The sequence below is a fragment of the Bombyx mandarina genome, chromosome 16, assembly GCF_030267445.1.
Source record: "Bombyx mandarina strain Sakado chromosome 16, ASM3026744v2".
In the NCBI taxonomy this organism is placed as follows: Eukaryota; Metazoa; Arthropoda; class Insecta; order Lepidoptera; family Bombycidae; genus Bombyx; species Bombyx mandarina.
In genome coordinates, this window is record NC_143222.1 from 595,534 (window position 1) to 620,859 (window position 25,326).

General features: G+C 41.4%; 1 protein-coding gene across 2 annotated transcripts in view; it reads left to right on the plus strand.

The window, feature by feature from the left end:
- LOC114246292 (calcium/calmodulin-dependent protein kinase kinase 2) overlaps positions 1–25,326 on the plus strand; it is a 160,038-nt gene that overhangs the window by 126,575 nt on the left and 8,137 nt on the right. For both annotated transcript variants that reach the window (XM_089733804.1, XM_089733805.1), the window contains 6 exons: positions 6,603–6,680; positions 15,107–15,299; positions 17,548–17,601; positions 18,416–18,586; positions 19,449–19,596; positions 22,726–22,916. In XM_089733804.1, the coding sequence (XP_089589930.1) occupies positions 6,603–6,680; positions 15,107–15,299; positions 17,548–17,601; positions 18,416–18,586; positions 19,449–19,596; positions 22,726–22,916 (835 nt within the window). The remainder of the gene's footprint in view (positions 1–6,602; positions 6,681–15,106; positions 15,300–17,547; positions 17,602–18,415; positions 18,587–19,448; positions 19,597–22,725; positions 22,917–25,326) is intronic.

Sequence of the window (25,326 nt, forward strand, 5' to 3'; positions counted from 1 at the left end):
ATATAGTTTTTTAAATAATAAATGTCTATCGAACTTACAATTATGACTACCTAATTGTATTTGTTATCTTTAACAATAATGCTTCTTAAACATTCGAATTGCAATTCGGAATTCGAGCCAAATAGTCTTGTTACGCCACACCAGGATACGACTTAGGATTCTATTCTATTAGCCCATGGACGTCCACTGCTGGACATAGCCCTCCCCCAAGCCTCGCCACAAAGACCGGTCCTGCGCTGCCTGCATCCAGCGGATCCCCGCGAACCTCAATAGGTCGTCGGCCCACCTTGTGGGAGGCCTACCCACGCTACGTCATCCAGTACGCGGTCGCCACTCAAGAACCTTCTGGCCCCAACGGCCATCCGTTCCGCGAGCAATGTGTCCTGCCTACTGCGACTTCAGTGTCGCAATCCTTTGGGCTATGTCGGTTACCATGGTTTTCCTGCTGCGAATCTCCTCATTTCTGATTTGATCTCGCAGGGAAACTCCGAGCATAGCCCTCTCCATTGCTCTTTGGGTGACCTTGAGCTTTCTCATAAGCCCCATTGCAAGCGACCACGTTTCAGTGCCATATGTCATCATATGGACTTAGGATAGAATAGGATAATTATTTCTGAGTCAATTAAGAAACACAACAAATAAAATAATTCTGTGACAATTTGAGACTCATCTTTCGACGCTTCGAACACAGTAGAAAGTTTTTAGCGGAGCTTAGCTTATTTTTGCCGTGAATCAGTAATGCGGTTCGGTTTTAAGGGCGGGGCAGCCGTTGTACTGTTAGAAGTGATATCTTGGAACTCACGTCTCAATGTGGGTAGCGGCATTTACGTTGTAGATGTCTATGGGTTCCGATAACCATATAAAAACAGGTGGGCCAACCTAAGAAAAAAAAGTTATTATTTCTAAGCTATCAGGCCTCACGTCTCAAAATATTTCTTTAATTCGTAGTTTTAATCAATTATGGCTAACCAGAAACTACTGATAGACTAGCCCAGTTAAATATATGAAACCTTAAAAACTTTGACAAATCTCAAAACCTTATCCTACTGTATTTCTCACAACCGTTAAAACGAATGCTAAATATACAAAACGTTGCAAAACTGACACAACTCAGTTTTAGCTCGGGGTAAAATTCAAAATGTTTTCAGGCAAAAGTTTACGAGCTCCTGCGAGCTTTTTGCGGAGCTTCTGTTACCTTTGTACAAAGAGGTTCTTGCAGAACCCTTTTTGAGTTATGTAAGTTGAAACGTTAAATTTAAAAGAGGCACTGAATTTTCTATTTTAGTGCTCTTGGCCTGATAAGACGCGCGGCCGTATTGCGCTACTTTTTGCTTCTACTATCAGTTTCTTGAGGAGGTTTACCGTACTCCACGCCAATATCGCAGGGACAAGAAAAAGAAAACCTAACTTTAACTACCTATTTCTCAAAATCAAGTTAATGTAGAGTATTTTATAGTCGATTATAGTTGATTACTGTCTTACTACGCAGACTAAATCGCAGAAAAAATAGATAGGATAAGCACATGAGGAGGGCCGTTCGGATTATCGATAATCCCATTCTCACGGATCGTTTGGAGCCTCTAGGTCTGCGGAGGGACTTCGGTTCTCTCTGTATTTTGTACCGAATGTTCCATAGGGAGTGCTCTGAGGAATTGTTCGAGATGATACCGGCATCTCGTTTTTACCATAGCACCACCCGCCACCGGAGTAGAGTTCACCCATACTACCTGGAGCTACTGCGGTCATCCACAGTGCGTTCCTCACAAACCACCGTGGTTTGTGAGGAATGATGATCTTCACGACGAACTCCAATTGACTGATTCTGATTTCTGAATACAGCGTCAAAACGCTTCTTCGAAAGAGTAGCGCATCACGATTTCACTCTTATCGTAATCCTCCTCCAACTACATATCTGACCCAAATGACTGGGCAACGCAAAGCCGCCATTGCCCCAAACATCTCTTGTCAGGCTATGGGGATCCACTGAACCCCTCTCAGTGCTATTAGACTTTTTTTACTTGAGATAAAAGTTCTAAGGTCACAGTATAGTTACAATGGCTAACCCACCCTTCAAACCGAAATGCATTACTGCTTCACGGCAGAAATAGGCGGGGTGGTGGTACTTACCCGTGCGGACTCACAAGAGGTCCTACCACCAGTAAAAACCCCTCCACACACCGGTCACTGCTCTCGTCTGACTCGTCAAATGCAACGGGGCAAGAGTTCGGCGTACAACCTAGCCCGTAGACAACCTTTTGAGTTTCTCGCCGAATCTTCTCAGTGGGTCGCAATTCCGATCCGGTGGTAGATTCTGCGAAACACTCCTCTTGCTAGGGCTAGTGCTAAACCTCCTTCAGGTTGAGCCCGTGAGCTCATCTACCCGTCCGGATGTAGCTGGAACCACCCCTTAGGCTGCCAGCGTATAGGATGGGAAAAAATCACCACCCAAAAAATCTCTGCAAACATCCCCATCCATTCAAACATTCCCAAAAAAACTTTATCATAGCCGCAGCACTACTACACAATTATTTTATTTTATTTGAATGTCGGAATTTATTTGCTAATTACACGTTCATTAACAATACAATCATTAATTACCGCAATATTGAAAGTTCAATCTGTAGCTCAATGTGTCTTGATTACGGCGCCGCGGCGTCCAGACAAAATGGCTATATAATTATTTTCAATTTACCGGCAATTATACTTTCCTTGTGAACTTACTCTGCTAAATAATTCAACGACGCTACCAGCTGTAACGTAAGCTGTTGAAGATAAGTACTCCGGGGGACTAGTGGGGACAGGCAAAGAACCAGAAGTTTTACTTCGGCGGGTTAATTTAAGAATATTTTTAGTTTTCTCCTTAAGTATGGGTTGGAATTAAAGGTTCCGCTTAAAAAAAATTAGGGCAGGTAAATCATGCGTTGAAAAAAACCTTTTATTTGGTTAGCTCTAGGTCTTAGCGGTAGGCAGCGGCTTGGCTCTGCCCCTGGCATTGCTGAAGTCCATGGGCGACGGTAACCACACACCATCAGGTGAGCCGCGCGCTCGTCTGCCTACAAGGGCAATAAAAAAAAACTATCTAACCATGATATTTTCTAATTCAATATTATTTTTTTCATAACATACGTATCTGACAATAAATAAATACATGCACAGTTTTAGCAACGTGATTATTTTGTTTATCATACTTTATCCATTCAATATTAAGACATTAAAATTAGTATATAGATGCTTTCAATATCATAACAGAAATCGTTACCTGTACATAAAAATCAAAGATGATGGGACTTAAGCTACAGTCGTGCTGACTGACGCACGATTTAAAAAAAAAGCCTCGTCAACTATCTCCCAAGTTAGAATAATCGCCCGTGGTACGGGCCGCCGAACTCACATAACACAAGAACACATACATCATACTCACGTCATTGATCTGTTGATAACACTTTTCATTTAAATAAACTAGGCTAAATGATGTGGTGCGATACAATACAATGATCATTGATTTTGTGTAACGCTAATTTTTATTGCCGTCGATTGCAAACCAGCCCTCTATTGTTAGTCGGATCTTTGACATCAATAACTTCGCTTAACAACGAAGATGCGTCCAAAAAACACTGAACTAATTACCTGTTCATCAAAGATGTTTATAATACTGTTACACCGGTAAGAGTAACGCCATCTACCGTCGAATAGCCAAACGAAAATCGAAGGATGTAATAGCTCGAGAAGTACAACGCCATCTATTGTCGGGTAATCGAAACACACAATACTCGACTTTTGTGGAATATTCTCGATAGTTCTAGGAATGTCGTATCGACTATAAAGGCGTTGCAGAGATGACACGCAGTCACCGGTCACCGTCCTCGTCGAACCCGTCGCTTGCGACGAAGGGCTCGACGAGCGAACTAACCCATAGACACAGCCCACTGAGTTTCTCGCCGGATCTTCTCAGTGGGTCGCGTTTCCGATCCGGTGGTAGATTCTGCGAAGCACTGCTCTTGCTAGGGTCAGTGTTAGCAACACTCCGGTTGAGCCCCGCGAGCTCACCTACAAACGTTAGGGCGAAGCTGAAATAGCCTCTCAAGGCTATCAGCATAGGTAGGATAAAAATAAAAATAAAAAAACACGCAGTCAGTTAACAATAGGAACTAGTCGAAGCGAAACAGCGAACGGATCACCTGAAGCGAACCGAAAGAAGCGAATTGAGAATTTAAAAATGTTCTGTATGTGTTCTAAGTAATAAATACAGTTTTAAATTGTACTTTGGTGGAACATTTATTTATCCCGAACCCCAGCGCGTAACAATACAATATAAACTTTAATCAATGTGCATTCGACAATTCGGACATGACTAAATCATAAGGTTTCTTTTCTATGATATAAATAGCTACGGAACCCTAAAAAGATGAATTCAAAACCTCGTTTATCTATATATTAAAACGTGAAGGAAAAACTTTGTATCCATTTTTACAAAAATTGCGTAGACGGAGGAGTATGTAATTTCCCACACTTATAGAGAATGTAGAGAAGGAGGGCAGAATGTTAATAATTTTTTTTAATTATGCATAATAAGTACATTAAATCAATAAAAAAATTACATACACTACCATGTATTTGACGCACACACGCATGCATACTATTTATTTATTGTCAAACTTTTGTTCTTGACGTCTGTGGTCAAATTGAGAATAGACTAAAATATATTGTTTGTCTTTATTAATATTTTTCTATAGTGTAGTCTTGGCGAAATTTGTGATTATAGATGTTTAATAATCTTTGAAAATAGAATCATAATAGCGAATAAACTTACTGCGGGACCACTAGTTTAATTAAAATTTTAAAAAAAGAACAGCCATTTAGCTAGTTAAGAAAGATTAATTTTTACGAGAAAGTGAAAAAAACTAATTGTTACCCCGACCGTTCTCGTCTTGCGAAACGACGAATACGACACGTCATAAACAACGTCGGTCTCTCATTAAAAAACCGTAGGATAACAAGGTCGTTAACGGCGCTGCGGCTCTCCGCGTTCTTTGATTTATAACATGAAGCGTAATTGCAAATTTGAGCATGTGCGCAGGATCAGGTGTACGTACGGTAACCGTTAGTCAAATTAAAGGCGACCTGGGAACCGGCTGTGAGACCGTCTCCAACAATAACGAAACAGGTTTTTTTTATTGCTTACTAGCTGACTCGGCAGACTTCGTAGTGCCTCAATCGATAAATAAAAGACCTAAAATTTTGTATATAATAAACTTAAAACAAACAAAAGGAATCCGTCCGACGGAGGACCCATCAAAGAGAAAACAAAATTGTTATTTTTATTTAATTCCAAGCATTTTCTTATTTATCTACCTTTTAAACCTTCTCTGGACTTCCACAAATAATTCAAGACCAAAATTAGCCAAATCGGTCCAGCCATTCTCGAGTTTTAGCGAGACTAACTAACAGCAATTCATTTTTATATATATAGATAGATATGGGTGGACAAGCTCACAGCCACCTGGTGTTAAGTGGTTACTGGAGCCCATAGACATCTACAACGTAAATGCGCCACCATAAGATATAAGTTCTAAGGTCTCAATATAATTATATCATTAATAAGGCGTCAGCTTTCGTTCAAGTCGCGAAAGCACGGGAAAGCTACCTTTGATTTATTTTCAAAGTTTAAGCTCTTAATTGCTTCGGCTTTGTGCTATGGGCTCCGCAGCTATAAACCGCAGCAGATTTCCTGTTTAATATCTTGGGATTACTTGGAAAGTTATCGTTCAAGGGTCGACAGGAAGTCTCAGCTATATGGGAACCATAAACAATGATTTATGTGGGAAAACTGTTAATGGTGACTTCTCCTTCCACTGTGGGGAAGGGAAGGCTGGTTAGTAAGTAAGTCAGTGTTTAAAGGTTTTTTAGTTACCACGCATCTAAAGCCCGAGCGTCCGATCACCAGCGGTGCAGAACCTGAAAACACACATAGAATGGTGGTGGCGTTGCTTTTGTTATTGTTCTAAGCATGCAGACCAGATCCAGTCTACCTGATGCTATCAGACCCTTTAAATATTACAAACGTGTATACCGCCACCCATCTAGAGATATCAAAATTATAACAGCATTGTCCAAGGGCAGTTCCTTCTTAGGACCAAAAAAACCCACTAGGAACACTAGGAACAAAGACGTACTGCCCAAACAACGGAAATCTAAGGGATTAGACAAATTTCATATTAGATGTGCCATTTTTTTACTTTCAAGTATTTGCTTCCAAACAAATCGGTATATTGGTGGAATACAGTTTTATTTTTTTGGTGTATGCTTAAATGTATGACTAAATAAACCATTTATTGAAAATGGAGCAGCTTTTGAACTGTTACAAAAAACAGACCTTAGAACGATTGTCTCAAGGTGGGTGGCGGCATTTAAGTTGTAGATTTCTATGGGCTCCGGTCACCAATTAGCACCAGGTGGCCCGTGAGCACGTCCACTCATCTAAGCAATAAATAAAATAAAAAAAACGACTACTCCTTAGGATTTATCGCTGTTTGTCCTTTATCCTTTTTCCCGTGGTCTTTTACATTTCAACTTGATGTCACACAATTTTTATGTTGTTTCAGACATTCAGCTGTGGACGTCAGCAATGGCTCCAATAGGGAGTTGGAGAACAACCGATGGCAACCACCGACAACGCATGGGTTAGTCTTTCACGACAGCTTACCTAACCACAAAAATTTCGATTATGTTACCAGTGCTTTATATGAAGTCGGCGTGGCCCTAAAAAAATTGTATTTTCACATTACGTAAGTAATTCACATAACGATACTCTAGCTTCCATAGATAGTCCCCCGTAGAACTGTTTGAGATTACACCGCTATCTCCCTTTTCCAGCAACTGCCTCCATTAATAGTGGTTTAAAGAGATAATATCCGAATCCAATGACTTATCCCGAGCGCTACGACATACATAAATCGTCAAACGATATTTCAAACACCAGCTACTTCCATTTGACTCCATACAAAAGAGGACCGTTCGTATTGTCGATAATCCAATTCAATCAAACCGCCTGGAATCTGTGTGCCTTCTGACTTCGGTTCACTCTAGGAATTGTTTGAGGTGATCCCATCATCTCGTTTATACCATCGCACCGCTCGTCACCAGAGCACAGTTCATCCACACTGCCAAGTACCACTGCCCTTATCCAGAGTACGTTTCCAGAGACCTTTTCGGTATGTTGTACCATCTGGCTTTGAAATGAACTTCTCTCTTCGGTGTTTCCTGAGCCCTATAGCATTTCTTTTTTCAAAGAGATTTGCACAGAATATACAGCAATAGGCAGCGGCTAGGATGTTAGCGTCGAAGACGTCCATAAAAGACGGTAACCACTCACCATTGGTTGGGCCGTAGGCTCGTCTGTCTAGAAGGTCAATAGTAAAATGAGATTTGCGCCAATTCGCTAAGTTCGTAATGGGTAACGAATTGCCTATACTTTAACCACTTAGTAGCAGCGGCAAACGCGCCTTCTGAATTTAGCACTAAAAATTTAAACACAAAAATACTCAGCAGTTTTTGGGAAGCTTTTCATGTTCCAAGGAACCACGTTGATGAAGCAGCTTACGGAAGCCACCCAGTTGGGTACGAGACATTGGATTCCGTATGTCAGCTGATATTTAATTGCGTTGCGTGCTTTTCAAGAAACACGACTAATAAATACTGCTTTGAACCGTGACATTACCGTGAATCCTTCTTATCTGGATCGGGTCTTATATTTCAAAGATAGAGGTACTGAAATAAGAATATTGATCGGCAGCTATAAGGGACAAACAAACAATAGTTACTTTCGTTTTGGCTTAGACCGGTCAAAATAGTTTTAGTCCGTTTGACAGTAAAACATTTTTAAAAGTTCTATTGTGATTCAAAGGTCGTAACAAAACAATTTCAACTCTGACTCTTCTTAAAAGATTCGAAACGTCAATTCGAGCTCCTCCGGGAGGGAACTTGCCAGGCTCTCTCTATTTATTGAAGATGCTACTCTTCTACATTACCGTGACGAACGTTCGCGAAAAAAATGTGCGTCTCGGAATCTAATTTTAACTACATATTTAATATTGTAATTGTTTAAGTAAAGAAAAGCATAGATTATTGATTATATTGTAAGCCGGTAAGAGTAACGCCATCTACCGCCGAATAGTCGAACATATATCGAAAAATCTAGTAGTACCTAGAACGTTCCAGAAGTACAGCGCCATCTGTTGTCCGATAGCGGAAACACAATACTCGACTTGTATGGAATATTTTCGATAATTCTAGGGATGTGGTATCGGCTATAAAAGCGTTGCAGAGATAGCACGCAGTCAGTTAGTAAACGGAACTACTCGAGGCGAAGCGGCGAACGGATTGTCTGAGGCGAGGCGACAGAGGTGAATTGGGAATTTTGAGGTGTTTGTAAAGTGTTTTAAGTGTTCTAAGTACTAATACAGTGCTGACTTGTGATTCGGTGGAATTTTTTTTTTTTCTCCTACCGATGCCGAAAGAGCGGTTTTCGTCCCGCTGTACAGAAAAAAAAGTGTATGTTTTCCTCCCGCTGTACAGGGAAGAAAGTGTAACTCTTCCTCCCTGGGTACCGACAAGTGCGTTAGTGTGCGTTAGTGTCTACGTCTGCTCTCACGCACCTAAAATTGTCCGCCTTTTCTCCCTTGGTGCACAATGTACTATGTCCCGAACCCCAGCGCGTAACAATATTTTATGTATAATATGATAATCTAAATAAAATTGTATTATAACATAAATTGGAAAATATATATTTTTAGTGCCGCCACGTGAATGTGGTGCCTTCTTTAAAAACCAAGCTACAAACTTTTCAGTTTTAGTAGAGAACGAGACGGGAGCGATACGTGATTTGTTTCTAAAACCATTTTCGTGTTGTTTTTTCAACGTCGCATTATTTAAAATAGCTTTATTTTTGCAAGTACTGTAAGATACTGATTTTAAAGATACTAGAGGTCCCGCAGTAGTCGAAATTTGACTATAATTGGAATTGTAAGTTTGTACATTGTAACATTATGATTGTATTTTATACTTCTATAATCTCAAATTTCGCCAAGGCTACATACACTATAAAAAATATTAATAAAGACAAACAATATTTAATCTATTCTCAATTTGACAACAGACAATAAATAGTATGGATACGTGTGTGCGTCAAATACATGGTATGTAGTGTGTGTAATGTTTTCTTTATTGATTTAATGTATGTTTTATGCATTATTTTAAAAAAATATTAGCATTGTGCACTTCTTCTCTATATTCTCTATAAGTGTAGAAAATTTCATATTCCTCCGTCCGCATAATTTTCGTAAAAAGGGATACATAGTTTTTGCTTCACATATTAATATATAGATTACGTTTAAGAAGTTTCCAACTCGCACCAGATTTTGAAATGCCCTGATTTATTTCTTCTCGATTCTATAGGCTTGGTGAAATGTACCCAGCATTCAATAAATAATAGTTTAAAAAAACTAACAAAACACGCTTTTATAGAAAATCAGAAAAAAAGGATGTTATCAAAATAACCCTTCTACTCATATCTGTTCATAAAATATTTATAACTACTGATACCATGCACCCCACGCTTTATTTTTATTTCTTTATTTATTTCTTTATTTTTTTTCTATTTTTTAGTTGGAATGTCTATAAAAGCGTATTTTGTAAATTTTTTTAAACTATTATTTATTTTTCATTTTTTAGTTGAATTTCAATTTTTTCATTTTTTTTTTGATTCTTCAAAAATTTTTTTAAATATTGAATTATCATCGGGCCTTAATAAGTATACCAAATTTCAAGTTAATCCGACATTTTGAGGTCAAAATCATGTTCAAAGATTCCGTTACATACCAACATACATACGTCTGAAGCTAATAAAAGCGTATTAAAAGGGTTTAAAACATTCTTTATTATTAGTGGGTTGTGGTATTTTAAGCCCGCATGGTTAGGTTGAGTGGTTACCACGACCTTACTCCTGCCGCTTTACAGGTCTTACATTTCAGTTTGAAGAGTAGGATTGCTGGTGTACTGACTAGATTGAGAATATATTCACATTGGCATATCTACCGGTTGTAGTAATCGTATTAGTTGTAAAAATATATTTGCATCATAACGCCCGAAAAGATCTGAACTCACCAAACATATTCGCAAAAAAAAATAAAAACACGCCTAAAATCATCAACCTTTTTTGCATCGGCTTTAGTAAAAGTGTAGTAAAACTAAAATATGTAAAATGTAAAACTGGTTTGCGAGTGGAGATCTAGAGGGACCGCGTTTGTCCCTCGAAATCATTTGATCCCGGTAAATAAATTCCACGGACTTGGGAAAGGTCAGTTTTATTTAGGAAAAAAACCTGTTATTTCAACCGCCCCTGGGATTTACTGTCAGTAAACTGAAGGAGAAATGTTGATGAATTTGAATGGAAAGTTTGTGTATTTATATTTATTTGCTCTTTCGTAGCAAATGGGAACTCTGAACTCCACCAACTCTCAAACGGTACTCGACTTTTTTCGTATATATCTATATCTATACTAATATTATAAAGAGGAAAGATTTGTTTGTTTGTATTGAATAGGCTCCGAAACTACTGAATGATTTGAAAAATTCTTTCACTGTTTGAAAGCTAAACTATTCCCGAGCGACATAGGCATAATCTTTTTTGAAAAAAATTAGGTATCCTTACTAAAACTCCAATAATGTAACCCAAGGTGCAAAAAAAATTCCCTAAAATATTCTTTACATCGCGTGCCCTGCGAAAACTATTGATGATAGAATAATGTACAACGACTTTGTACCGCAATAAGTGTTCTTTTGTTTACAAAAAATAAAACAACGTCAAATATCGTTGAAATTGTTGTTAAAGACCCGAGCGGAGCCGGAGCGGGCCGCTAGTCATTTCATAAAAACGCAAATGTCGTTTGACGTTTATAAACAATTTTACATTATCTGTGCATTCCATCACTCATCAACAACTTTGGGGACTTTTTTCTATATAATTCCCACAAAATTATTAATTGTCGGACTAAAAATGAAATAAAATAAAACATTACTTCCACAAACCGACTTATTATTTGTCCCCAGGGGTGAACACTTATAATAAATACGTTTCGATTTAAAATATTTTTTAAATATTCTGTGTTGTGATGTTTTCATTTCACTCACTCGGTTGCGCGGTAGTTAGTATCACTGACATTTGAGCCGAGGTCGTGGTTTGGATTCTGACTTGGAGCAAGGAATTGTGTGGGAACAAGCTTATTTGTTCTTTGCACGACTATTTGCATTAGTATTGTTACGCCGATAAGAGTAACGCCATCTATCACCCAATAGCCAAAACTAATATCAAAGGAACTAGCAACGCCGAGAACGCTCGAGAGGTACAACGCCATCTATTTTCTGATAGCAGAAACACACATCGAAGCTACTCGACTTTTTTTTTTTTTTATTGCCCTTGTAGGCAGACGAGCATACGGCCCACCTGATGGTGAGTGGTTACCGTCGCCCATGGACTTCAGCAATGCCAGGGGCAGAGCCAAGCCGCTGCCTACCGCTTAATACTCTCCACAAGCCTCGTTTGAAGAAGGACATGTCATAGCGCTCGGGAAACACCGTGGAGGGGAGCTCATTCCATAGCCGGATGGTACGTGGCAAAAAAGACCTCTGGAAACGCACTGTAGATGACCGCAGTGGCTCCAGGTAGTATGGATGAACTCTACTCCGGTGGCGGGAGGTGCGATGGTAAAAACGAGATGCCGGTATCATCTCGAACAATTCCTCAGAGCACTCCCCATGGAACATACGGTACAAAATACAGAGGGAACCGAAGTCCCTCCGCAGACCCAGAGGTTCCAAACGATCCGTGAGACCGGGATTATCGACAATCCGAACGGCCCTCCTCTGTATGGAGTCAAATGGAAGAAGCTGGTATTTGGGAGCCCCGGCCCAGAGATGGGAGCAGTACTCCACGCGAGGCCGGACTTGTGCTTTATAAAGCAAAAGCCTTTGTCCAGGCGTGAAGTACCGCTTCGCTCTGTTGAGGACTCCCAGCATTTTGGACGCCAACTTGGCTTTGCCTTCCAAATGACTCCGAAACTGGACATCGCTCGAAATGTCGACCCCAAGTATCCCAATACTCTCGGAAGGTTGCAGGGATACTCCTTGGAATTGCGGCGCCATGACAAAGGGGTCCTTCTTCGCAGTGAACGCGCAAACTTGTGTCTTTAACGGGTTGAATTGAACCAAGTTCAATTCACCCCATTTGGAGACTCGCCCCAGAGAGTTCTCCACTTCAGACACAAGTTTTGATCGTCTCTCTTGCACCACGCTCCGAGAGAGACTCTGATGGCCGATATATCGCGCATCCCCCGTGCTGTCATCCGCATAGCAATGCATGCCATCAATAGACAGCATGTCATTGATATACAGGATGAAAAGCGTGGGGGAGAGCACCGAACCTTGTGGAACGCCAGCGTTAATGGTCATGGTATCAGAACAGTCACCATCTACAACGACCGTGATGCTCCGCCCATCCAAAAAGCTAGCGATCCACTTGCAGAGACCCTCGGGGATTCCGTAAGATGGTAGCTTCGACAGAAGTGCCCTATGCCAGACCCTGTCGAAGGCCTTCGCGATATCAAGGCTCACAGCAAGAGCCTCGCCCTTGCTCTCCAAGGCTTCAGCCCACCTGTGAGTAAGGTATACAAGAAGATCGCCAGCTGAGCGACCGTGACGGAAACCGTACTGTCGGTCACTGATCAGCTGGCGATCCTCCAGGAGTTGTATATTAATTATTCGCTCCATCACCTTGGAAAGCAAGGAAGTTATCGCGATAGGCCTATAGCTCGATGGGTCCGACCGGTCACCCTTCTTGGGGATAGGGTGGACGTGGGCAGTCTTCCATGAAGACGGAACCCTGTTAGTGCAATAAGAGAGGCGATACAAACGCGTTAGCGCAGGCGTCAGCTCAGGGGCGCACGTTTTCAGAACCACTGCAGGGATTCCGTCTGGCCCGCTCGACTTATGGACGTCCAGGAGTCGGAGTTCCCGCCTGACTGCACACTGTGTAAAGCAGATCTCCGGCAGGGAACTATCACACCGGAGGATGTTCGGTGGTGTGGCACCCCCGTCGTCCACAGTCGAGTTCGAGGCGAAGAGTTTGACCAGAAGGTCAGCCTTCTCTTTCGCACTATGGGCCAGACTGTCATCGGACTTGCGTAGTGGTGGGAGACTAGACCTGCAAAAGTTACCTTCTGCAGCTTTGGCGAGCGACCAAAAAGCACGGCTCCCAGAGGGATAGCTCTTCAGTCGCTCGCCAATTCTAGCAACGTGCTCCGATTTCGCCCTGGAAATAACCTTCTTGTAGGACCTGGAAGCGGCGTTATATTTCCGCCTTTCCTCTGAGATGTTAGGATCCCGACGTCTCCTAGCATCATCCCATGCAACGTATGCGGACCGCTTGAGGTGTGCAGCATCCCTGCTGGCATTGTTATACCAGGGTCTGCTGCGACCCCCAACGGGCACTTCAGAGGAGGGGATAAACAATTCCATCCCCTGGAGCACCACGTCTTTAAGACGGTCCGCACAGACGTCAGGATCAGCAGAGGAAAAGCAGAACCGCCCCCATGGGTAGGATGCGTAAAACTCACGTAATCCATCCCAATCTGCTGACAAATACTGCCAAACTCTTCGATACCTGGTCGTCGTTCGACGACCAGGACGAGAGAGTGGTGTGGCAGCACGGATAAGGCAGTGATCAGACGATCCAAGTGGAGCGTCGACCACCACACTGTATCCGGCTGGATCGGTGGTCAGCAGAAGGTCCAACAGAGAAGGCTCGTGCCCCTCAATATCTGGGACACGGGTGGGCTGTGTCACCAGCTGGGAGAGGCCGTAGGCCAAGGCGAAATCGTAGGCAGCCCGACCCGGGAGGTCAGTGGTTCTGGACCCCAACCACTCTTGGTGGTGAGCGTTAAAGTCTCCAAGAACCACCACCTCCGCAGATGGGTACTGCTCAAGCACGCGGTTAGTCCCCTCTTGCACATGCTCTATCAGAGCTGAACCTGCATCACTGCTGTGGGACCTGTACAGGCACGCGTAGACTCGGGTACGACCCCCGTGATCTACGCGCAGCCACAAGAGGGACAGGTCCCGTTGTTCGAGGCTTCGTAGACGGCGACAACAGACATCAGCCCGGACGAATACACACACCCCGGCTTTACGCAGGAAGTTGTGCTCCAATACGTAGCCGGGGTATTCAAGGTACGAAGTATCATCCGGAGCAGATATCTGCGTCTCCGTCAGAAAAAGGAGGGCAGGCTGCGCCGTCTCAAGATGGTGGTGTACGGCGTCGAGGTTGCTATGTAGACCCCTTACATTGCTGAAATCCACATTAAATGTGGAATGGGGAATCGCCGACAAAACCCTTTTCCTTTTTCGAACTTTCATTATTTTTTTTTTTTTTGGAGAGTGGGATTGGGCGGGGTAGGATGTTCGAGGCGAAATCCTGACAATACCTGAATAAAGCGCGGAGCACAGTACGTGCTCGACCACGGGTTGCGTGAGCGACTGACGCAGGGCATGGAAGGGCCCCCAGTCCACCCTGCCCTTGCGGGCCCAACGACTTGCCCAGAATGTTCTCGATAAATCTAGGGATGTCGTATCGACTATAAAAGCGTTGCAGAGATGGCACGCAGTCAGTTAGTAATCAAAACTATTCGAAGCGAAACAGCGAACGGATCACCTGAAGTGAAGCGGAAGAAGCTAATTGAGAATTCTAAAGTGCTATTTATAACTACTTCGGTAGAATTTTTATTAACCCCGAACCCCAACACGTAACAGTATGTATACCAATCCTAATTTCCCATAGACGTTATTGTGTGATTTTATCCCGATTCTTTACATATCTTTATATTTATGTTGAAAAAGAACATTTTTTAAGTTTCTAGGCAATTTTTCTGAGTGGTGATAGCCTATACGATGATTTAATTAATATTAAAGATCTATTCAAATAGCACGACATAACTTTAAGTAGCCCTGGACCGACATTGTTTAGAAATCGACCAAATATACTGGATTTTTCCCCCAGACTGTCAGCATATCCAGCCACGGGGGACCGGTCGACGCTGCTCAAGGCACACGCCGCGAAGTCAGCGGAGTGCAGTGGTCAGAGCTCACCGCGCCCACGCCGGGCGCCTAGGGAATCTCGTCGCGTTTCCCTCGCCCAAGCCTCTGGATACGTCCAGCTCAACCAATACAGACTCCTTGAGCCTATCGGACAGGTAACTGGACATGACTTACTGGTGCTAGGACCTCTTGTGAGTCCGCTCGGGTAGATACCACCGCCCTGCCTATTTCTGCCGTGAAGCAGTAATGCGTTTCGATTTGAAGGGTGGGGCAGCTGTTGTAGCTATAATGAGACCTTAGAACTCATATCTCAAGGTGGGTGGCGGTATTTATGTTGTAAATGTCTATGGGCTCAGGTAACCACTTAACATCAGATGGGCCGTGAGCTCTTCCACCCATCTAAGCAATTAAAAAAAGGTATCAATTAAGTACACGTGTAAAACACCGCGAAGATATTTTTAGCACGCTTTTGCTGTAGAGCCAATACGAAAAATATATTTACACGTTATTTTTACTGTTGCAAATGTAACGCGTAGGCGATCTCGGAGTCGGTCTGATCTACGCGTGTAAAGAGTTAAACTGGTTCTCGTAGATATCACTAATGGAATGCCGCCACAGATCATGATATGGAGACCCAAGTTTCAAATTTAATTAATATAGTTAGCTTCCGCCTCATTGCTCCGACGTGCTAGACCACATTACGCAATAGAAATAGCAGGATGGTGGTACTTACCCTTATGGTTTTTTTCCCCTACCTATGCTGATAGCCTTGAGAGGCTATTTCAGCTTCACCCTAACGTGTAGGTGAGCTCACGGGGCTCAAACCGTAGTGTCACTAACACTAGCCCTAGCAAGAGCAGTGCTTCGCAGAATCTACCACCGGATCGGAAACGCGACTCACTGAAAAGATCCGGCGAGAAACTCTGGGCTGTGTCTATGGGACCTTTATGGGCTTACAATGCGCTCCACGTGTAACATCAACTATTTATCAGGCTGTCATCAGTGACCACAGACCGGACAAACTCACGGCACGCCTGGTGCTCATTGTCCACCAGTGCTCATAGATACATAATCACGTAAATGACATGCACCTTGAGGGAATAGTTTAACAGCTGCGCACATCTGCTTCGTAGCAAAAACAAACAGGATGATGGTAGTCACCCGAGCGAGCTTACACTACGACCTATTACCGGTGATAAGCTCCCTGTATTTTACGTATGATGGTGGTACGTTTACTGGCGGTAGGACCTCTTGTGAGTCCGCGCGGGTAGATACCACCACCCTGCCTACTTCTGCCTTGAAGCACTAATGCGTTTCGGTTTGAATATTGGGGCAGCCGTTGTAACTATACTTGAGACCTTAGAACTTATATCTCAAGGTGGGTGGCGCATTTACGTCGTAGATGTCTATGGGCTCCAGTAACCACTTGTCACCAGGTGGGCTGTGAGCTCGTCCACCCATCAAAGCCATAAAAAAAAGTATAGTACATTTGAATATGTTTTTTTATTTTTATTTAAGGAGATTATTCACCTAGTGAATATGCCATTCCATTGTGCAACAAAAGAGAGTAACAAAATAATTATATAAAAAAAAGGAAACGGTTATCGTCTCTGAAGGCCCGCCAAAACTATTTTATAAAGTGACTTAGCCATTTCGGATTCCGGAAAGGCTAATACGTAATTTACACCTCCAACTTGTCGAGAATCTGTATATTTTGCAAAGAATTGTTGTCTCAAATCATCATAATGTGAAAAGCATCTTCCACTACATCACAAACTGAACACTTGGGATCAGGAGCCTTCCCCATTAAATGAGCGAATTTATTGAGTGGGATGTGCCCGGAACGAAGTTTTAAAACAGTCACTAGGGTAGCTCTATTAAGGTTACAAGAATCAAACGGCGTTTTCCATGGTAGACTTTGAATTGTTTTGTACCACACGCCTTTTCCCAAAGACCTTTCATTGAAATATACCTTCCATAGACGATAACATTCCTCTCTTACTAAGTTGACACAATCGGTATAATTAAGGACTATGTTCAGTACCATTTGAATTTTATGAACACTGATAAAATAGTGGTAGCTGCAGTGGTACGACTTACAGGTTAAGAGGCAGTGTCAGCAGCGTCATTTAGTCTGAAAGTTTTAGTAACATTGTGGTGTATGTATGTATGTATGTATGTATGTATATACTTTTTTTGTGTATTGTATTGTGTATGTATTTGTAACTTAGTATAAATTTCATTGCACCTACCACTATTCACTCTGCGCTACTTTTAGTTGACTAGTAGAAAATGCCTTAGGCATTAAGTCCGCCAATGTAAATTTTACATGAAGTGTAATAAATAAATAAGTAAATAAATAGAAAATACAAATCAAGATCAAACTTCGGTTTTAATTCACAGGGCTCGTATGGAATCGTCAAGCTAGCTTACAATGAAGAAGACGACACACATTACGTGAGTATTCATTCAAATGACGCACGATTAAAAACAATGTTGAGTTTGTTTCTTTTTCAAGGTCGCATTTTCCGTCACTCAACATTGAAAAACCTTAGATAGTAAACCTGAGTAGATCTGAAGAAACTAATAAAATAAAATAAAAACATAATCCAAACTGAAAAGTCAAGACATAAAATTTGGGTTATACTTTTAAACATATACGCATAAAAAAACCAGTTACATTATACATTCAACCATTAAATTTGGAAACCTAAAATGCTTCAATCCAATGGTGTCTGTAGTTCTAATGTATAATGAAATTCTGGTGTTATTTTAAGCTCAAACATGACTTGCACTCCCACGTATCAGCCACGTGTCTTCCCGCCTACGTCAGTCAGGTCATTAGCTAGACTAATTTTTGAATCGTTAGATTTTTATTGCATAGATGGGTGGACGAGCTCACAACATAGAGAGCCAGCAGAGCTGGTGTTAAGTAGTTACCGGAGCCCATAGACATCTACAATGTAAATACCGAGACCCAACCTGAGATATGAATGCTAAGATCAGCTATAATTACAACAGCTGCCCCACCCTTCCAACCGAAATGCGTTACTGCTTCACGGCAGAAATAGGTAAATGATGTTACCTACCCGTGCGGACTCACAAGAGGTCCTACCAGTAGATATTTAGTCTTGCAGTAAAAACTGAAAAAAAGGTTCAAACTAGGGTAATATTTTTCTATATCATTTCTATCTTGTTTTTGGATTAATATCGTGACACAAAGAGGTTCTATGTTTCTCCACCAACCATATAAAGTGTGTTATATCCGCAGGCTATGAAGATCTTGTCTAAAAGGAAACTCATGCGAAGAGCCGGCTTGTTTGGCAGAACTCCTCCGAGAAGACCAGGACCTGGTCCTCCGCCTGACCCTCTACAGAGAGTTTATAGAGAAATCGCAGTGCTCAAGAAACTAGATCATGCTAATGTTGTGAAATTAGTTGAGGTAATTTTTGACTCAACACAACGATCGCTCATGATGATAATGTTATAAACATGATATACATCGCTAGGTCCTAAGTCCCTGCTCTTACTATATGTTACACTCAGTGCATGCACTCTACTTTCATTAAAGACATCCACAATAGCAGTATCCTTCATTTTACTGGTGAAGCGATCAATTATAAGCTCGGCAAAAGTATCAACACACGACCTACTTCTGACGCACTGGACACTGAACGTGTGATTTTTTTATTTTTTACTTTTTTATATCTTAGATGGGTGGACGAGCTCACAGTCCACCTGGTGTTAAGTGGTTACTGGAGCACATAGACATCTACAACGTAAAGGGGCCACCCACCTTGAGATATAACTTCTAAGGTCTCAGATAATTGCAACGGCTGCGCCACCCTTCAAACCAAAATGCATTACTGCTTCACGGCAGAAATAGGCGGAGTGGTGGTGCCTATCCGTGCGGACTGACAAGAGGTCCTACCACCAGTATGGGGGCTGTATAGCGGCACTAGGCTTGCACATCACGATCTCAGCTCCGGTAACCGTTTAGAACGAAGAGAAGCGGCTATATATTGAATGTAATTAGTAAACTGTACAATAGTCAATATTTGGTACTTATTCGACAACCGGGTTAACTTACCGTGCCTTTCCAGAGAACTTTTTTGCCCCGTACCATCCGGCTTGGGAATGAACTTCCCTCCACAGCGTTTACTAAGCGACACGACATATCTGAGCCATAAGTGACGGTCGACCGTACTATGCTCGTTTGTCTAGAAAGGCTACTAAAATGTATATATAAGTTTTATAATAATCTACCATCCTAGTATTTCAATCAATCGTCTGTTTTTCCTAAGGTATTAGATGACCCTGCCGAAGACCAACTCTACCTGGTCTTCCAACTCCTGGAAGGTGGTCCTGTGATAGACATCCCGACAGACAATCCTTTGAAAGAAGAGCTGGCGAGGAAATACTTCAGGGACACTTTACTGGGTGTGGAATATCGTAAGTAACCTTAAAGATCAATCTATAAACTAAACTAGATGATGACCGAGCTTTGCTCGGTTTTTTTTTTGATAACGCCATCTTGTTGTGTCTTTGAAGCGGTTAGTTACCCTCAATTAAGAAAAATAGTATTATTATTTGCCAATAGATGTCGGGAAGAGTCATAAAGTTTATTATCGATAAAACTGATTATTGAAAACACGAATAAAACAACATTTTCTGAAAATAAATCGTAGCTAGATCGATTTATCGCCCCCGAAATCCCCTGTATACAAAATTTTATGAAAATCGTTGGAGCCGTTTCCGAGGTTCAGATTATATATATATTCAAGAATTGCTCGTTTAAAGGTATAAGATTACTTTAGAAGTAACCAAACACTTCCATGTACAAATATTTCTGGTGCTGCGGCTTGAGAAGCAGGACAGCATTGCGTCAAAGCAACTGAGATGACTTATAAACACGTCTCAAACTGATAGCATATTCTTTGTGAGGTCTATGTGTTTCCATAGCAACTTGAGTATCAACAGGTAAATGTGTTTTCGCTCCTTCTGCGTGGAATAAAAAAAAATCCTTCCATACTGAACTCAAACAAATTTCTTGCGATCTCCAGAGAAGATAATGAATCGTGAACAGTTTTAGGTGTCCAATCCACGATCTCCGAAGACTCAGCACGTACCCAACACTATCACAATAATATTCAAATGAAGCCGATAAATACATACATACATACATTTCTCAATATTTAAAATTCATCGCACAAATTCACGAATCCAATAAACTACTCCGCAGTGTAGTCGCGCCGAGAGGAATACTTCGAAGGCTGAATATAAGTTTAATAGTATAGAATATAAGTATAGGGCAAATATAAGTAGTGTAGAATGGAACTCATATCTCAAGGTGGGTGGCTGCATTTACGTTGTAGATGTCTATGGGTTCCGGTGACCACTTAACACCAGGTGGGCCATGAGCTTGTCCACCCATATAAACAATAAAAAAAGTATACTACTTATATTTGTTTGAACTGTTCGTGCACTAGTAGGAACAGTCGGCACAATAGGACCAGTAGGAACAATAGGAATAGTAGGAGCAGTAGGAACAGTAGGAACAGTAGGAGCAGTAGGTAAAGTAGAACCAGTAGGAACACTAGGAATAGTAGGTACAGTAGAAGTTGTAGGTACAGTAGGAACAGTAGGAACACTAGGTAAAGTAAGAACAGTAGGTAAAGTAGGACCAGTAAAACCAGTAGGAACAGTAGGACCAGTAGGAGCGGGTGATCTAAGCGTACATACATACTTAATACATTTTGCGTCTGAGATTACATTTTCCGATAAGAACGAATCATTAATAGAACTTATCGACGAAAGCTAAATCGAAATATTATATTCAAATATTCAAAAAGTGATTTCTATTCTCGATACAAAGAGAGGAGCATAGTAATGTATAATGACAAGTTCAACCGAATGTTATAGGCTGTTTTGTCGACAGGGTTAAACAACGATAGTTAATTATAATTATTATTAATTTTATTATTTTACAACAAAACTCTTAACTTGCTTTATCCAAACGCTTTGCCGTTGAAAAAACATGCATGTTGCCGTTATGACAAACAAAAACGGCCGTCTGGTGTAGTGGTAAGTGACATGGTCACTACACAAGGGGGTCGCGGGTTTGAATCCCGCCAAGGGGAGATATTTGTATGATAAATATAAATGTCTTTTCCAGGGTTATGGAAGTATATTAAATATATGTATGTGTATAATAAAAATCTTACATTTATTTCCGTTATCTGGTACCTGTAACACAAGTTCTTTACGAACTTATCACGGGACAAGTTAACGTGGCGTGATTGTTAGTAAATATTTATATTTATTAATATAAAAAAAAAAATGATTTGCAAATGAATCGGCTGATTAATCGGTGAGTGCGACACAATTATCTAGAAGTATAAAACTTCGAGCTCAAGCCTCAACGCGATCTGCACGTATGCTACATACAGGACATAGCCACGAATAATATTTCGTCGCGTGCATTTGATAAATAAATCCAGCCGAAGCCAAGCCCTGGGTAAGGTGATCAATATTAAATGAAGTTTGGCCCCGTTCGCGTGTTCTCCGGTTTGTGTGGATTATTTTATTTATTCAAAGGATTACCGGCGAAGGCAGATTGTTAATTTACGTGCCGAAATCTTGTCTGGTATTTTAGGTTTGGGATCGTGAATAAATAAATTTCGGTTAAGTCCGCTAAGCTCCATATTTGTGGATGTTTATTGCGTCCGTGAAGAATAGCTATTAGTTCAGCATTAAACTAGAGAATGATGGTCGAAGCCCCAAATGTCATATGACAGTGCTGTATGCAAATACTGTAACAGGTGTCCCACTTTTCAAAACCGAAATGCAAGATTACTTCGCGACAAAGACGTGCCAATGATAGAACCACTCTGTGCGGACTCAGGTCACCTAGGGGGTATTTAGGAAAATAATGTGAAGATATTATCAAATCACTACAACAGGCATCAATGGTTCTTCGATGCCGCGACAGTACAGTACAATGGTTTTACGATGCTACGGTCACAGACATGTATATTCTGAACAATAGCCAGACAGACCGTCATTTTGAAGCTGGAAAAGACGCCACTCCACCGACAATTGTTCCATAACAATCTCCGTTTACAAACACAGGTTAACAGAGAACCAGTCCGAAATGTACTTTACTGATTGTAGAAATCCGTTTCCCAACCAAGTCAGTGACGCTCCGTAGGTGAGGTAACCCGGTATTGCAATATCGGGATTCAAAGCAATCTTTTTTTTTTATTGCTTAGATGGGTTGACGAGCTCACAGCCCACCTAGTGTTAAGTGCTTACTGGAGCCCATAGACATCTACAACGTAAACGCGCCACCCACCTTGAGATATAAGTTCTAAGGTATCAAGTATAGTTACAACGGCTGCCCCAATCTTCAAACCGAAACGCATTACTGCTTCATGGCAGAAATAGGCTGGTTGGTGGTACCTACCCGTGCGGACTCACAAGAGGTTCTACCACCAGACTCCATTCATCATCAAACTCCATTTGATCTGGTTAAAAACCATGGAGTGCTAATTTGAATAGTGTTTTTGTCAATTCGGACAGTGCACTTCCAAAGGATAGCCCACCGCGACATCAAGCCTGCGAACCTGCTGCTGCGCGAGGGTGGCGTCCAGGTGGCGGATCTGGGCGCATGCGGCGAGCTGGCGGGCGCTGGCCGCGTGTCGGGCGCCGTCGGCACGCCCGCCTTCCGCGCGCCGGAGACTTTCGCCGGACCAGACAACTACGACGGACAGGTACACTCACGACAGCAGAGCCCGCTCTTCAATACTCACAACCCTATCCTTTTTACACGCTTTATATTAGCTTCACTTGTGTGTATGTTTGTAACTGACTCCTTTAGACGCGATTTTGACCCACTTTAAACGGCCAGATTTCATTCAAACTTTGTAGATTTATCGAGGACCGATGACAATTCAATATTTAAAATTTTTTTTAAAAAGAATTGAAAAAAAAATTGAAATTCAACTAAAAAATGAAAAATAAATTATGTTTAAAAAAACTAAAAATCACGCTTTATATAAAATTCATCTAAAAAATATAAAATAAATTGTAATGAAATTAAATTAAAAATAGTGTAAAAAATATATATATTTTATTGTAAAAAAAATGTGGGGTGCATGGTGTTATTAGTTATAAATATTTTTCTGACAGATATGAATAGAAGCATTATTATTTCAATAATATCTTAAAAAGCACCCCATTTTCTCTTTTTTAGTTGAATTTTATATAAAGCGTGTTTTTTAGTTTTTTTAAACTATTATTTATTTTTTCCCTACCTATGCTGATAGCCTTAAGAGGCTATATCGGTTTCGCAATAACATGTAGGTGAGCTCACGGGGCTCAAACCGGAGCGGTGCTAACACTGACCCTCGCAAGAGCAGTGCTTCGCAGAATCTACTACCGAATCGCAAACGCGACCCACTGAGAAGATCCGGCGAGAACCTCAGTGGGCTGTGTCTATGGGTTAATTCGCTCGTCGAGCCATTCGTCGCAAGCGACGTGTTCGACGAGGAAGGTACCGGTGCTTGTGGTACCTAAAAGCACCGTTAATGGATCAGGAGGATCCGTAATGACGTGTTTTGGGCACACAGACGCTATAATTATAATACCGGTAATAATTTGAGAAAAGCAATAAAAAAATCATAATCACAAACAAATATATGGGTTTGTTTGTTTTGCACAAATTAATATCGTTGCCTAAATCAAGGGGAGCACCACACGTCCTACAGTGACAAGTGTGACTGGATGTCTTCACAAGAGCCTTCAGGGAGCAAGTCCTTCCCTGACTGCGGTAGTTACTTTTAAAGTTAAGTTTGTAACCGTATTCCCGGACGACTGATTAATGATGTGTAACTACTGCTCACGCAAACCGAGGCGTCGGGTGCGTCCGTTGGTTATAAAACACTAATACAAAGTTTGGCTAGCAGAGTCTATCGAGAAACTTGTTGTTCAGGGTAGGGTCAATGGTAAGAAATCTCGTGGACGAATCCCCATGCGTTGGACTGATCAGGTAAAAGACCCTACTGAAACCCCACTTAACGAGTGTGTGCGCTGGGCTTCGGTTCGCAAATTATGGAAAGCATCTGTCAAGGCTTTAATAAGCAAAAATTCCACATGACCACGACTGCTCTGCCTAGAGCAACCGATTATGATGATGACATAGTTTGGCAAAACTCTGAGGAATCCCTGGATCTTCTGGATCCGTCCAAGCGTAGATTCAAACGTCGCCCAAAATAATACGTCGTTGAGTTCACTTGAAGCGGCTAATTTAGTTTTGATTAAATTTATGTAATGTTTTCGGCGTATCCGTACAAGTAACTGAGTTTTAAACGAAAACCAATCTTATTTGGCAATTCTTAGGTTTGATTTTTTTTTAACTGTACAAGTAAACATCGAATGAAATGCCAGGATAAGGGTGACGTTGGCGCGGACCGCCGCGGTACAGGCGTATGCGTAATAGGATATAATGTTATGGAATATTTTACAATGAATAAACAATAAAAGACTTAATTGTGTTTTCTGTAAAATAATAAGAAAACAACATTTGAAAACTCTTAATTCCTTTTTAAATTAATATTTTAAACAAACTGAACTTTCTTTTTTACGGAATGAGAGACTTCACTGAATGACATGAAGAAAAATCATTTTTTAAAACTAAAGAGTTTGAAATAATAAAGGTTTTTCTTTACATGCAGCTTACAGAATTGGAGACCCGGGATATTTTAGTAGGATCTACTCCTGTATACCACTCCATTCTCGCGGATCCTTCCGATTCACTCTCGGTGATGTTGGTTGCTACCAGTGCTGACACTGGCAGCAACCAATGGACACCTGACCGTACTTATTGAACTCGCCGAAGAGTCGTTGCGATGTTAAGCTAATAGCATCAGTCGGTTATTCCCAGTGAGCTTTCTGAGCGGTTCGCGTTTCCAATCCGGTCATAAATACATTCACGAAGCAGCTGCTCTTGACCTCTAAGGTTTCCTTCAAAGGCACTTGGAGAGTTGTTAGAAAACCGTCACCTCCCGGCTAAATTATGGAGTATGCCCAAACACACGCTCACACGTCCAAAAAAATTATACCATCAGCAACTTTGCAATTTATGCTCTTTCCTCGTTAGAAAATAGTTATTGATTTCTGGCT